Consider the following 15,000-nt stretch of genomic DNA (forward strand, 5'->3'; position numbering starts at 1 on the left):
TTAATAAAATCCTCAGACAGAATCATGGTGATAGACATGGCTTCACCTTTTTGGATTACAAGTGCTATTCACCTGAAGGCTTTCTATAGTTTCTCTCCATGGGTTATGGCCGGATTCAATACTATAGAAAATGACATTTACCCAAGATGCCACACTGTGGGATTGAACTTGGAGCTTTATGGTTAAGAAAGCAACTTCTTTACCATTTAGCCATGCTGTGCCTAAACACATGCACATACACCATATACGCACATACATACATACATACATTCAAAAGAAACTGATATGCATTCTAGACATGGCTTCACTTTCTTGGATTACAAGTGCAATTCACCTGAAGGCTTTCTATAGTTTCTCTCCATGGGGTATGGGCTGATTCAATTCTATAGGAAATGCTGCCCTGCTGATGTGAATATCAAAAAGATAGAGGATAACTACAAACGACTGCTCTGAAACCTCCAGCTTCTATATCCTGATTATAAATTCACATTTATACCAATATTAATTGGTGCACTTGGTTTGAGATTAAATGGCTAAGTGATAATCTGTATAAGCTAGGGTTTTCAGAAAATGACTCAACCAGTTAATTCACACATTACAAATCCAATCTGTAAGTGGAACAGTAAAGATGTGCAAGACTTTTCTCAAGTTTAAAATGTGAATTTGTTTTTATTATCTACATTCCAATAATGGCGCTGTATATCTTTGTTATAAAACAGCTCCTTTCTCAGACAAAGAATTCAAATAATTAAAAGTAGAAGAGAGCATATGTGTGTGTATCTGTGTGTTTATGTGCCTGTATGTGTATGCAGATACTGACGCAGATTATATGTGATGATGATGACGATGACGACGACGGTGATGATGATGGTAGAGATGATAGTGGCGATAATAGTAATGATGATGATGATGGTGTGGATATTGACAGTGATAATGGTAACGGTGATGGTGATGATGATGATGGTGGTGGTGATGATGTTAATGAGGACGATGATGGTGGTGATGATGATAATGATGATTGATGATAATGATGATGATGACGACGTGTGAGGACAGTTATGACAGCCATACGTTATAATGTCAGAGAGGTAAATAAGAAGAGCTTCAAGTCAAGGCACATATTAATATATTTCTTACCCAATGAGATGACAGGTTATATATTGTAGGTAGAAAGGTTGTGAGGTAGAAGAGAAGTGATATTTGATGAACCGTAACTCTGGGCCATTTTTTGGCATCCTTTATTAACTATAGGTGGGTAAGTTTGTATTGTACTTATCATAAATTAGTTCAAGCATTAGTGCCTCTTCATCGTTTCACATCTGTCATTTGCAGACCAAAAGTCACTCACTTAACTAACTCCTTCACTAGAGAGTTACTGCTTGTCTCACATTATATACAAAACAATACTTCTAAATTTATGCAAAAAAAAAAAATAAATAAATAAATAAGAGGAAAAAAATTAAAAAAGAATCATATTAATTTTAGTTTCTTTTTATTATTTTCTTTTTTTTTTCTTTTGAGAAGGAGACAAAAAAAAATGGAATTTTCTTTCTTTAATGTTTTTATTAATTCTTTTCTATTTTTTTTAATAAAAAAACAGTAAAGGAGAAAGATGATTCGGTTCTATTTTATCCGAATGATATAAAGAATTGGTTGAAATTGAGGCAACTGTCTGTTACTGTCTTTAGAAATATCTTGACAGGGTTCCTGCTCTCACTTGAAACTATTCATAAATGTTTTCAAAGATTGTGGTCTTATTTTGGTCTGCACACACTCATACACATGTGTGCACTCATACACACATATAAACATATGTGTGTGTGTGTACGTACATGATATATGTATATATATTATGTATGAATATGGACATATATGTGGGTATATGTATATGCACACACACACATATATATATAATATATACTCACACATATTTAATTAATTATATGCATACATATATGTGTGCGCATGTATATATGTGTGTGTGTGTGAGTGTGTGTGTATACATATATATGTCTATCTATCTCTCTATCTCTCTGTCTGTCTATCTATCTATCTATCTATCTATCTATCTATCTATCCACACATACATACACACACGTACATATCCCCCCTCAATTATTATACATATGTATATATATAATATGCATACATACACACACACATACACACACACACACACATATATGAAGATAGATAGGTAGATAAATATGTGTATCTGTCTACACACACACACACATACATGCATATATATATATATATATATATATATATATATATATATATATATATATATATATATATATATGTATATATATATATATATATCTTCCTATGTACTTGTCTATATTTATGTAAATATATATATATTTACACATGCACACTCACTTACAGACACATGTACACACACACACATACACACACACACATACACACACAGATAGATAGATTGATAGATAGCTATAGATACATACACACACACTCATCTATATGTAAATATATATAACTGTACACATATATATATATATATATATATATATATATATATATAACATTATTATTTTCTCTTCTAAGCTGATCTGCAAATCTCTCATACCACTTATTTTGGCCTTTTCCAGCTGAAAAAGTCTTAAAATATCTTTGCAGATGTGAAAAAGTAGGAAAAGAATGCAAAGACTGTTAATATCTGAAGATAATTACAGACTCTAAATAACCAATATGTGAGAATCATTTCTATAAATCTACAATTGTTCCAACTTGGAATAATAATGATAAAATAGGAAATTCAAATATAAGCACTGTCACAGCCTTAAAAGAATTTTGATTTGGATTCACTTGTGCTGTGTCTCTTACGCAGGAACGATGTTTGGTTTGTTCAGGCCTTTTTTGTTTAGGGGGTTTATTTTTAGACAACCTCTGATGGTAGTCTTGTCATTATCTAGAGTTGACAGGGAGGCAGTTAGGTATCATGATGTTGAGTCTTTTCATCTTTGCTTCATTGAAATAACCTCTTATATTGATCATTGTTGGATGGTCATGTGGAATGGGTGGAGATGCATGGCTTTGTGGTTAGGGTATTGCTCTCATGATAATAAAATTGTGGTTCTGGTCCCAGGACTGGGTGATGCGTTGTGTTTTTTGAACAAAACACTTTGTTTCACCCCCCCCCCCCTCCAGTCCACTCAGCTGGCAAAAGTGAGTAACTCTGCAAAGGACTAGCATCCCATCCATTGGGGAAATATATATGCTACGTAAAATGCATCATTCAAACGTGGTCGTTGCCAGTGCTGCCTGACTGGCTCCCGTGCCGGTGGCATGTAAAAAGCACCATTCAAGTTTGGCCGATGCCAGTACTGCCTGACTGGCTCTCATGCCGGTGGCACGTAAAAAGCACCCACTATACTCTCGGAGTGGTTGGAATTAGGAAGGGCATCTAGCTGTAGAAACATTGCCAGATCAGATGGGAGCCTGGTACAGCCTCCTGGCTCGCCAGCCCTCAGTCAAACCGTCCAACCCATGTCAGCATTGAAAGCGGAAGTTAAGCAATGACGACGATGACGACGACGACGATGATGATGAGATGATGATGATGAGAATCCAGGAACCAGCCTTATGAGCCTATGGTTAGGGAACAACCTTTGATCCTCTTTTTCATGGGATGTCGAGTTCCTGGTTAATTTCTCTGGAATGTCATGTTTTATTGTGCCTTTTAGAGAATGATAAACTGTACCAGGTTCAGAATCATTTTGGTCTTTTCTCTTTGCTTGTTGAGTCTGGCAGAAAGGACATTATCAATGTTCATTATAGATCCTCTCAAACCAGTGAGTTTGATGCTATTAATGTTCCAGTTAAACCGTTGCAAGTCAACACCTGCAGGAAAGACATGAGATAAGGAAAAGATTCCAGAGGGATGATGCTCTGGGGAAGAAAGGATTGGAGATAATGGTTAGAATGGGGCAGAGGGGAGTAGGATGTACCGAGTGTGATTAGAAGTGGAAAGTCAAGTGGGATGGAGTGGGGTGGAGTACTTGAGTGGTGGTGGTATGAGACCAGCCAGCTCCAAGAAACAGAGGCCATTGTAATAGCAATAGAAAAGACAAGAGAGAAGGGACAGTACCTCTGGGTGCTTTAGGTTTTATTCATGTCCATTAGTGATTGAATTCCACTAAGTCAAGTGACTCATATGCAGATCTTGGTCTGTGTCCCTCAGGATGTGGGCCAGGGTTAATAAATCCAGGGTGTTTGTGTGTTGTGTCATTACTGTCCCAGAGGTAGGAGCAGTATTCCACAGGGGTTTTCCTTGAGCCTAGTTAATCTTTGATGGAGCTAGAGTCAACTAAGATCTAGTTAAGCCAATAAAGAAGCTTCTATACCAGAGTTTAGTAGCCATGGCTATGTGGTAAGAAGTTTGCTTCCCAACCACATGGTTCCAGATTCAGTCTTACTGCATGGCACCTTGGGCAAGTGTCTTCTGCTACAGCTTCAAGCTGACGAAAGCCTTGTATGTGGATTTCGTAGACAGAAACTGAAAGAAGCCTGTCATATACGTGTGTGCATGTGTGTGCATAGTTTTGTGTCTGTCTCTGTCCTCCACCACTACTTGACAACTGGTGTCAGTTTATTTGCATCCCTGTAACTTAGCAGTTTGGCAACAGAACTGATAGAATAAGTACCAGGCTTAAAAAAAAAGGTATGGGTGTTGATCTGTTTGACTAAAAACTCTTCAAAGTAGTGCTCCAACATGGCTGCATTCTAATGACTGAAGCAAGTAAAGAATAAAAAATAAAAGGTTAAAAGACATTTACATCTTCTGTCGCAAAGAATGATTAACACATGAGGAACAATACATTCATCTAGATATACTAATTGAGAAGATGATCGCAGTTGGAATGTCCTTTGTTCATATGGCTGTTTAATTAGGGTTGACATGGTTGGGGAACAGGGGTAGGGCTACGTAACAACTACAAAAGCTTGGGGCCATTAGAGGTCACGCGTGACCTTTACTGAGGTCACAACAATACAAATTAATCGCAAAACATCACATACTGTTTTACTTTATTGGTGAGGTTAACTGTCAATAAATTTATAATTGCGAATCTTCTCACAATGATAAACATGATTGATATTTTTTCTTTTTTTTGTTGCCATAGCAACAATAAATAACATCTTAATGATAAATAATTTGCGTCTGTGTTTCTCTTTCATTATCTTTTGTAGTTATGTATTACACTGAATAATATTCAGCATGTCAGTTCCTACCTAGACAGTTTGAAACATGACCTTGAGTGGGCGAAAACAGCAGCAGCGATGTCTGAACTACATGACTCTGATGAAATTGGTGAGAAATGTCTGAACACTTTGTACCGACTTATTGACAACTGCAAGGAAGAAATTGCTATGAAAAGCGAACTTCTAGTGCAGGAAGTTGTTGGAAGGATGAGTAGAGATATCAGAAGAAAGATGGATCTACTCACAAGAAAAGACTGGAAGAAATCGTCTGTATGTAATTTTTTTTTTTTTTATGGCTGCAGGTGTAATACTGTGTAGTTAAGAAGCTCATTTGCAAGCAAGTGGGTTTGGGTTCAGTGTTGTGAGTATAGTAGATGGAAACTGTGTGGAAGCCCACCTAATCACATGGTTGTTGGTACAGTCCCACTGCATTGTACCTTGGGCAAATGTCTTCTTTTGTAGTTCGGGGCCAATCAAGCCTTGTGAATGGATTTGATAGGCGGAAACTCAAAGAAGCCCATGGTATATGTGTGTGAGTATGTCTGTGGTGTGTGTGTGTGCATGTGTGTGTGAGTGTGTATGCTCATGTGCATGTGTTTCTCTGTTTGTATTTGTCCCTCATACCACTTGACTGGTGTTAGTTTACTCTTTTACTCTTTTACTTGTTTCAGTCATTTGACTGTAGCCATGCTGGAGCACCACCTTTTAGTTGAGCTAATCAACTCCAGGACTTATTCTTTGTAAGCCTAGTACTTATTCTATCGTCCCTTTTGCTGAACTGCTAAGTTACGGCGACATAAACACACCAGTATTGGTTGTCAGGTGATGTTGGTGGGGACAAATACAGACACACACACACACACACACACACACACACACACACACACACACACACACACATATATACGACAGGCTTCTTTCAGTTTCCATCTACCAAATCCACTCACAAGGCTTTGGTCGGCCCGAGGCTATAGTAGAAGACACTTGCCCAAAGTGCCACGCAGTGGGACGGAACCTGGAACCATGTAGTTCATAAGCAAGCTACTTACCACACAGCCACTTCTATCCCCATAACTAACTTGGTGGTTCAGCAAAAAAAAAAAAATAATAATAAATAAATAAAATAGACCAATAGCGTAAATGCATGACTGAGAAAATAAGTGCTGGGATCAATATCTATGACCAAACTCTCCAAGATGGTGCTCCAGCATAGCCACAGTCCAATAACAAAAACTAGTAAAAGATGAAAGACGTCAGATAAAAGGAGATTAATAAATCCCAACTGGTTCCACAGTCAGCACTTTGGCAAATACTGGCTAACAGAGTGTATATAAGTAGAGAGTTTGCTTAAAAGAGCACATCAATACAAATTGAAATTCCGGGGCTAATAAATTAGTTGCAGAGTAGAATATATTAAATTGAAGACTAGAATTTATGACATTACATTTAATTCTTTAGTTATGAGCATTTCAATACTACATGGTATATGCAATTCATGAATATAAATATAAGTGATTTTGTAATATTACAACATATAACTACACCGTTCACATTTCTTCGGACAGAGTTTCAAAAGTAATACAATTTACTCTTGGAAAATTATGGTATATTTAGTTTATAAATTCCTATTCTGTATAGACAGAGAAAGAATGAGATTTAAGGTTGCTAATGTACATATGCAGATAGATTCTCTCTCTCTCTCACACACACACTTTCCCATGTATAAGTACAGACACTGAAATTTGTATATAGAAAAATGTATGTGCATATCAGTTCATCCCATAAGTAATGTTTGGACTTCTATATTTTCAATTTGTAAATGTTTTAACAGCTTTTTAGAATGCCTAATGGCGTTAAGTAATATTTATATGTATTTGGACATATTTAAATGAATTGAATTTCATTTTGTGGGATAATCAAATTGAAATTTCACTAATTATAGCTCTTCAAACATGAGCGTCTAAGGAGCATTTGAGGCACATAATATCTTATGAGTTTAAAAAAAGGGAACTCAGGAGCTGAAATGCCTTGAAATATTCACGTAGCTTATAGAGAAGAGTGCCTGAATGAAAGAATGTGCAGAAAATGGTTTGTAAAATTCAGAAGTGGAGATTTCATCCTTGATGAGGAGGCTCAAACAGGATATCCAATTGAGTTTGATGACAAGCTCATTTTGGCAGAACTTGAAAAATATCATGTAGTTTCTGTTGAAGAATTGGCAAGCAAGATTCATTCAAGCCATACAACTGTTCATTGCCATCTTCAACAACTTAAAAAGGTCCCAAAACTTGGAAAATGGCTGCTTCATGATTTGTCTGAAGCCAACCACAAAACCTGAGTGGACATCTGCTCTTCTCTTTATTCTTGTGAATCCATCTCACCCTTTTTGGACAGACTGGTGACCAGTAATGAAAAATGAGTCTTTTATCAAAATGTTAAGCATCACAGACATTGGCTTGGTGAAGGGGAAAAGGCCCAACCATGTCTGAAAAGGGAACTCCATGCGAAGATGGTTCTTCTCTTTGTTTGGTGGGATTCCAAAAGAGTCATCTACTTCGAGTTGCTACCAAGTAATGCAACAATCAATGCTCAGATCTGCTGTCAGCCATTAGAGCATTTGAATGCTGCTTTGAAGAGAAAAAGGCCTGCTTTAGAAAATTGAAAAGGAGTGGTGTTTCATCAGGACAATGCAAGACCTCCACGCTGCAAAGATCACATCACAGAAGATCAAAGAATTTAACTGGGAAAAAAATTTCTCATCCAGCTTATTCCGCAGACCTTGCACCTTCAGATTACCATTTGTTCTATAGTTTACAGAATCATTTGGATGGATTATCTCTTGAAACAACTGAAGAAGTTGAAACTGACTTTCCAGAGTTCTTCTCTTCGAAACCGAAAGAGTTTTTCACGAATGGGATTAAAAAGCTTACGAGTAGATGGAAAGATGTCATAGATAATCATGGAAACTATATTGATGGTTAATGATGGTTAAGTTTCTTTAAAATGTAAGATATGTCCACTTGTTTACCTTATTTAAGATCCGGACATAACTTACGAGATGATCTGAAATACATATATAAATATGCACATCATCATCATCATTGTCATGATCATCATCATTTAATGTCTGTTGTCCATGCTGGCATGGGTTGGACGATTTGACTGGGCTGGCACACTGGAAGGCTGTACCAGGCTCCAGTCTGATTTGGCATGGTTTCTACAGCTGCATGCCCTTCCTTATGCCAACCACTCTGAGACTGTAATGGGTGCTTTTATGTGCCGCCGGCATGGGTGCCGGTATCTGCTATGACTGCAATATATATGTGCATCTACACACACACACACACATACACACACATATAAATATGTGCATCTACATACACACACACACATATAAATGTATACATACATATATGTAAATAAATATACACACATATATACACATACACATGCATATATATATATATATATATATATATATATATATATATATATATATATACATACATATATATATATATATATATATATATATATATATATATATATATATATATATATGAGGACCATATACTAATCATACCATGTAAGTTTGAACTGCATATAGCTAAAGAATTATTGTAATACCTAAATTCAAGTCTTCAGCTTAATATGTGCATGTGTGTGTGTTTTTGTGTGTGTGTGTGTGTGTGTGTGTGTCTTTGTATCTGTTGTTCCCCTTTGTTTATATCCCCATAACTTAGAAGTTTGGCCAATGAGAATGATAGAATAAGGTCCACACTTAAAAAAATAAGCACTGGGGTCAATTTGCTCAACTGAAACCTTCTTGAAGCAGTGCCCCAGCATGGCCGCATGAATCTACCAATTCACTGCCATTCCACTTCGATAACAATCTTTTCTACTAAAGGCACAAGGCCTGAAATTTTGTGGGGAGGGTGTCTAGTCAATTACATCAGCCCCAGTACACAGCTGGCACTTATTTCCTCGACCCCGAAAAGAAGAAAGGCAAAATCGACCTGACTGGAATTTGAACTCAGAATGTAGCGAGCCAGAAGAAATGCCACTAAGCATTTTGCCTGGTGTGCTAACGATTCTGACAGCTCACAGCCTTTTCCATCTCAATAATAATAACTCTTACAGTAAAACAAAAATATAGATTCTTGAGAAAACTGAAACCTTTCCGATTAAACCAAAGTTATATTGATGCTACTGTACACTACAGATTCCATAGATTTACTTTCAATATCAAATATTTTAGTTGTTGAAATGTTGAAATTTGAAGACACCAGCTTCTTGATTGTGTAACTTTCAATGGCTGACATACAGCTAACATTAACAAAATCACTCTTCAAAACCAGAATCCAATACAAGAAACAAAAGGAAACTACCACATAGCTACATCGTATAAGTGATCCTTGGTAAAAAGTGATTATATTCCATTAATGTTTACTTAAGTTTCCTCAGTAAAAGGCATTGCACAAAGTAGTGTGTATTTTGATCTATAACAAAGTGAACTCCATATTGAATTTTGTTGTTGTTGTTTGGCTCCAGACCAACTCTGATCAAGCAGACCATGATCAAAGGTCTTCCTGCCACAATCATATTGTTTTTTTTTTGTTATGACTTAGAAGCTAGGTCTGTGACCATGTGGTTTCAGGTTCAGTCCCACTGCATGGCATCTTGAGCAAATGTCTTCAACTATAGGTCTGCACCAACCAATGCCTTATCATTGAATATGGTAGGTAGGAACTGTGTGGAAAGTCAATGTATATCCATCCATCCATCCATCCATCCATCCATCCATCCATCCATCCATCCATCCATCCATCCATCCATCCATCCATCCATCCATCCATCCATCCATCCATCCATCCATGATAGATCGCTAGCCATTACACATTCTTTTTTTCTGTCCTTGTTTCTTTCTATGTTCCTTTCTGTGGAAGAGCGTAGGCTCGAAACGTTAATGACTTTTTCACTTCCCGAGCGTTATACTAATACATCAATTTGTTTTCTACACCATCTGTCTTCGTCTTTTGTTTTTTTTTGTGAATTCTCCCTATATATATATATCCCAGTGTTCACTATTTTTCTCGCGTTTTGGTCTAACGACTTTTCATGGTTGTTTTCATTCAGTTTCCTTGTACTGTCATGTTTTTGTTCCCAACTTTGACCCTCCATAAATCCTAAATTTTATTTCATTAGAACTTGTGGGAACAACTGTCTTTACAGATTCATATTGTCGTTAAATGCTTGAAATGAGGAGTAGATAGACAGCTGACAACTGATGAATGGTCCTCTCTCTGTGTTTACTACTCCTGTTTTCCATTTTTTCTCATTGTTTACATATTTCATGTTATTTGCACCGTTGGTGATGTCCTGTACTCATATATCCATGTGTATATATATGGATGGATCAAATACTCATATATGCATGTGTATATATATATGGATGGATCAAAGCAATTTGATTATATAGGGATTAATCTTCTCTCTTCGCTCCTTTGCACCACATGGGTTCAACTCTCTTCCCCTATTCATCTAACCCTCCTCCCCTCTCCTCTCTCCCTCTCACACCTACTTCCTCCCACCCACATCTCTCTTGCTCCAACTCCTACTTCTCTTCACTCCTACTTTCCTTCTCTCTTCTCTTCACTCCTACCCACCTCCTCCCTTCCCCCTCCCTTCATCGTCATCCCTCCCTCGTAACCCAACCCCTAAACAATCCAACCCCACCTTCCCTATCCATCCCATCCCACCCCACTCCCACATACCTACCTCTACCCTCACCCTCAGTCTAACCCCCACCCCACACTTGCTTTCCCCACTCTCGCCTCCTCCACATCCCAACACCACCACATCACATCACACACCACCACATCACATCACACACCACCACACCATACACCACCATAACACACAATACCACATCACACCACCATGCACACACTAGCACTGACTACTTCCCAGCCCCACACCATCATCCACACACCTACACATACACACATGCACATGTCAAGGTCACCAGCCCTCTTCCACATGCACATACATGCTCTCTTATACACCCGCACACACACCTTCGTTTGGGATCACCACTACTTTATTACCTCCCCTTCTTCCTAGCTCTCCTGTGTGACACTTCTGTCCGGCATTCGCCATGATAGATCGCTAGCCACTACACATTCTTTATTTTCTCTCCTTGTTTCTTTCTGTGTTCCTTTCTGTGGAAGAGTGTAGGCTTGAAACATTAAAGACTTTTTCACTTCTCGAGCGTTAAACTAATACATCTGTTTGTTGTCTACATCACCTGTCTTCGTCTTTTGTTTTTTTTTGTGAATTCTCCCCCAATATATATATATATATATATAATCATAAAATCAGGAGGTATGAGATTCATATATGTTTATTATATTTACTATATTTATTTAACAATGAGACTTCCATAGAATTACGTTTATTTCACAATCTACTTCACGTAATATTAATTTCAGTCTGGAAGATATTTATACATACATGGTTTGCATTAATATGTATGCCCAGCATTATACAATACATGAGTATATTCACAAATGCAAATAAAGAAAACTAGCTTATCAAATCACTGGACCATCATTGTTACATGAACAATTCAACTCTAAGTATACACATAAAATTTCCTCCTTATATAAACAATGTATAGAAGGCTGAAACTGAAGTTGATTTGGTCAGTAAAAATAACTCAATAGAGATCAATTAACTTAGTCTGATCAAAGCAATAGGCCTTCTAATAGATTCTTCATGTAAAAGAGTTACATTTATGGATGCCAAATAATTTTCTGAATCCACATCTTATGCTGCACATTTATTATCATCATCATTATCATCATTTAATGTCCACTGTCCATGCTGGCATGGGTTGGACAGTTTGACCAGAGCTGACAAGCATAGTAGTAGCAGAATCAAGCAACCATAATCATCAGATTTAAGGATCCTAAAATACTTGCATAACAGAAACATGTGTTGGTGATTATTAAAGATGTAAGCATATGAGTGGCTGTGAGGTAAGTAGCTTGCTTACAAACCACATGGTTCCGGATTCAGTCCCACTATGTGGTACCTTGGGCAAGTGTTTTCTACTATAGCGTTGGACCGACCAAAGCCTTGTGAGTGGATTTGGTAGACAGAAACTGAAAGAAGCCCATCGTATATATGTATGTATATATGTGTGTGTGTGTGTGTGTGTATATTTGTGTGTCTGTGTTTGTCCCCCCACCATTGCTTGACAACCGATGCTGGTGTGTTTACGTCCCCGTAAATTAGCAGTTCGTCAAGAGAAACCGATAGAATAAGTACTAGGCTTCCCAAAGAATAAGTCCTGGGGTCGATTTGGTCGACTAAAGGCAGTGCTCTAGCATGGCCACAGTCAAATGACTGAAACAAGTAAAAGAGAGTAAAAGAGAAAAAGGGTATGTGTAAATCTCACTCTTCATTGTGTCCTTTTAATATATTATGGAATTTTATATGAAATTCATTCAAGTGAACTCTGGCTTTACTAACTGAATAGGAGTATAACTGTAATGGTATGCTATATACAGTTCCCAGTGTTTTCTATTGGCTGATATAGCTAGCCAAGTTTGGATTAGAGCAGAGTGCTTGTAAAGTATCTGTCAGTATTTTGAAATCTTTATTTCTTGGTACTTACACACACACACACACAGACAGACAGACAGACAGACAGACAGACACACACACACACACACACACACACACACACACACACACACACACATATATGGATGGATCAAAGCAGTTTGATTAAAACTCCTTGGTACTCTGAGTTCCAAGTGTGACGCTAATCTTCTGCCATAGGAATTTTAATGAAGAAAGTTAAATGTTTATTACTGCGATTGTTTGAGAAAAATCACGTGGTGTCACAGGAAATCGGTTGCATGTTTGGTGGGGGGAAAGTAGGAAGGGGCAGTAGATGTGTGAGTATATATGCATATATGCATGTATATATGTGTTTGTATATCTGTGCGTGTGTGTCTGTCTTTATTTATGTGAGTGTGTATGTGTGTGTATAGGTGTACATTCATGCATCCACACACACACACACACATGCATACATATACACATACACACATGCACATGCATGCATATACTTACCCATATATATATATATGCATTTGAGTACATGCACATATGCATGTGTGTTTGCATGTACATACATGAACACACAGAGGTGCACCTGTATACGAGTGCGTGCATGTGTATGTGCACACTGGTGTGAATGTATCAGTAAATATGCATATTGTGTGCAGATGCATATGTAGATGACTACGCATGCATGTGAGCATGTATATACATACTCGTTTGGTTATGTACAAGGAGTGAGAGTAGACAGACATGCAGAAGCATTGGAGATAAGTGGTTTGTAGTGCTGGTCATGGGGGTCCCTTGGTGACGGTAATCTTGGTGCAGTGGGGCAGCTGGTACTAAGCAAGTATATCTGGGTTGTTGGTGGCCAGTGGCTTGAAATTTACCAGAAGGGTGTACATCTGATGACAGCAACAGGATAGATCGTATTTCATGTTGATGGATACTGTGGGTTGGTAGGTGATATGTGGAGGCAGAACTGGCAATTAGGGGTGCCAGGTGAATATGGTGGCACCCTATTAACAATAGTCCATTTGATGCTGGGTGTTTCATCTTTGGAGATCATGGAGTCTCCAGAGAAAGCATGACAGAGAAGTAGAGTTCTCTCTATCCCTGGATCTGAATGAGTGCATATGCTGGGAGCACTTTTCCTTGAAGTCATTGGCTGATATACCTATATAATGCTTAGTGATACCATCAGATGGTGTAAAGGTGGCTATGTATACTACAACCCTGAACTGCCTGCTATATATATATATATATAGCATGATAGATCGCTAGCCACAAAGCCTTTTTCTATTTTCTCTCCCTGTTTATTTTTGTGTTCCTTTCTGTCAAAGAGTGTAGGCTCAAAACGTGAAAGACTTTCTCACTTCCTGAGCGTTAAACTAATACATCTGTTTGTTGTTTACACACCTGTCTTTATCTTTTGTTTTTTATATTGTAAATTCTCACTATATATATATATATATATATATATATATATATATATACACACATATATATAAAACTCCATGAGGCTCTAGTAGGAGATGGTGGCGACCCCTGTTGTACTCTTTTGCCCCAACTTTCTCTCACTTTTTCTTCCTGTTTCTTGAGTAAAAAGCTGTGATGGAATGGCATCCCGTCCAGCTAGGGGGGAACACATACGCCATGGAAACCGGGAAACCAGCCCTATGCTCCAGAAGAGGCTAAGAGGATTTCCACCTCCACACTCTATGGAGTGGTTGGATTTAGGAAGGGCATCCAGCCATAAAAACCAAGCCATAACAGACTGGAGTCTGGTGCAGCTCTGTACTGATCAGTTTCAGTCAAACTGTTTAACCCATGCCAGCATGGAAAACAGATGCTAAATGACGCTGATGGTCGTGATGATGTACATGAATGCATATAATCATTTAGAGACCTTCACACTGTAAGCCATTTCACTAAATTCTCGAAAACAAGTTTGCTTGAGAAAAATTGACACAGCACAGAGGGCATTTGAATAAACTCTACATATATCAGAATATATTTCTAGTTATTCTTCTAACCAATATTGGGAAATATAACCTCCACAATGATCATACAAACATCTGACAACTGAAGGTAGATAATTTCAAATTGTGATTCACAGATATTCTCTTACAGCAACAGTTT

General features: G+C 37.6%; 1 protein-coding gene across 4 annotated transcripts in view; it reads left to right on the plus strand.

The window, feature by feature from the left end:
• LOC106867686 (protein unc-13 homolog D) overlaps positions 1–15,000 on the plus strand; it is a 467,325-nt gene that overhangs the window by 378,924 nt on the left and 73,401 nt on the right. For all 4 annotated transcript variants that reach the window (XM_089348935.1, XM_089348927.1, XM_089348922.1 and 1 more), the window contains one exon: positions 5,215–5,496. In XM_089348935.1, the coding sequence (XP_089205061.1) occupies positions 5,215–5,496 (282 nt within the window). The remainder of the gene's footprint in view (positions 1–5,214; positions 5,497–15,000) is intronic.

Source organism: Octopus bimaculoides, chromosome 1 (assembly GCF_046866305.1).
Source record: "Octopus bimaculoides isolate indiv1 chromosome 1, ASM4686630v1, whole genome shotgun sequence".
NCBI lineage: Eukaryota > Metazoa > Mollusca > Cephalopoda > Octopoda > Octopodidae > Octopus > Octopus bimaculoides.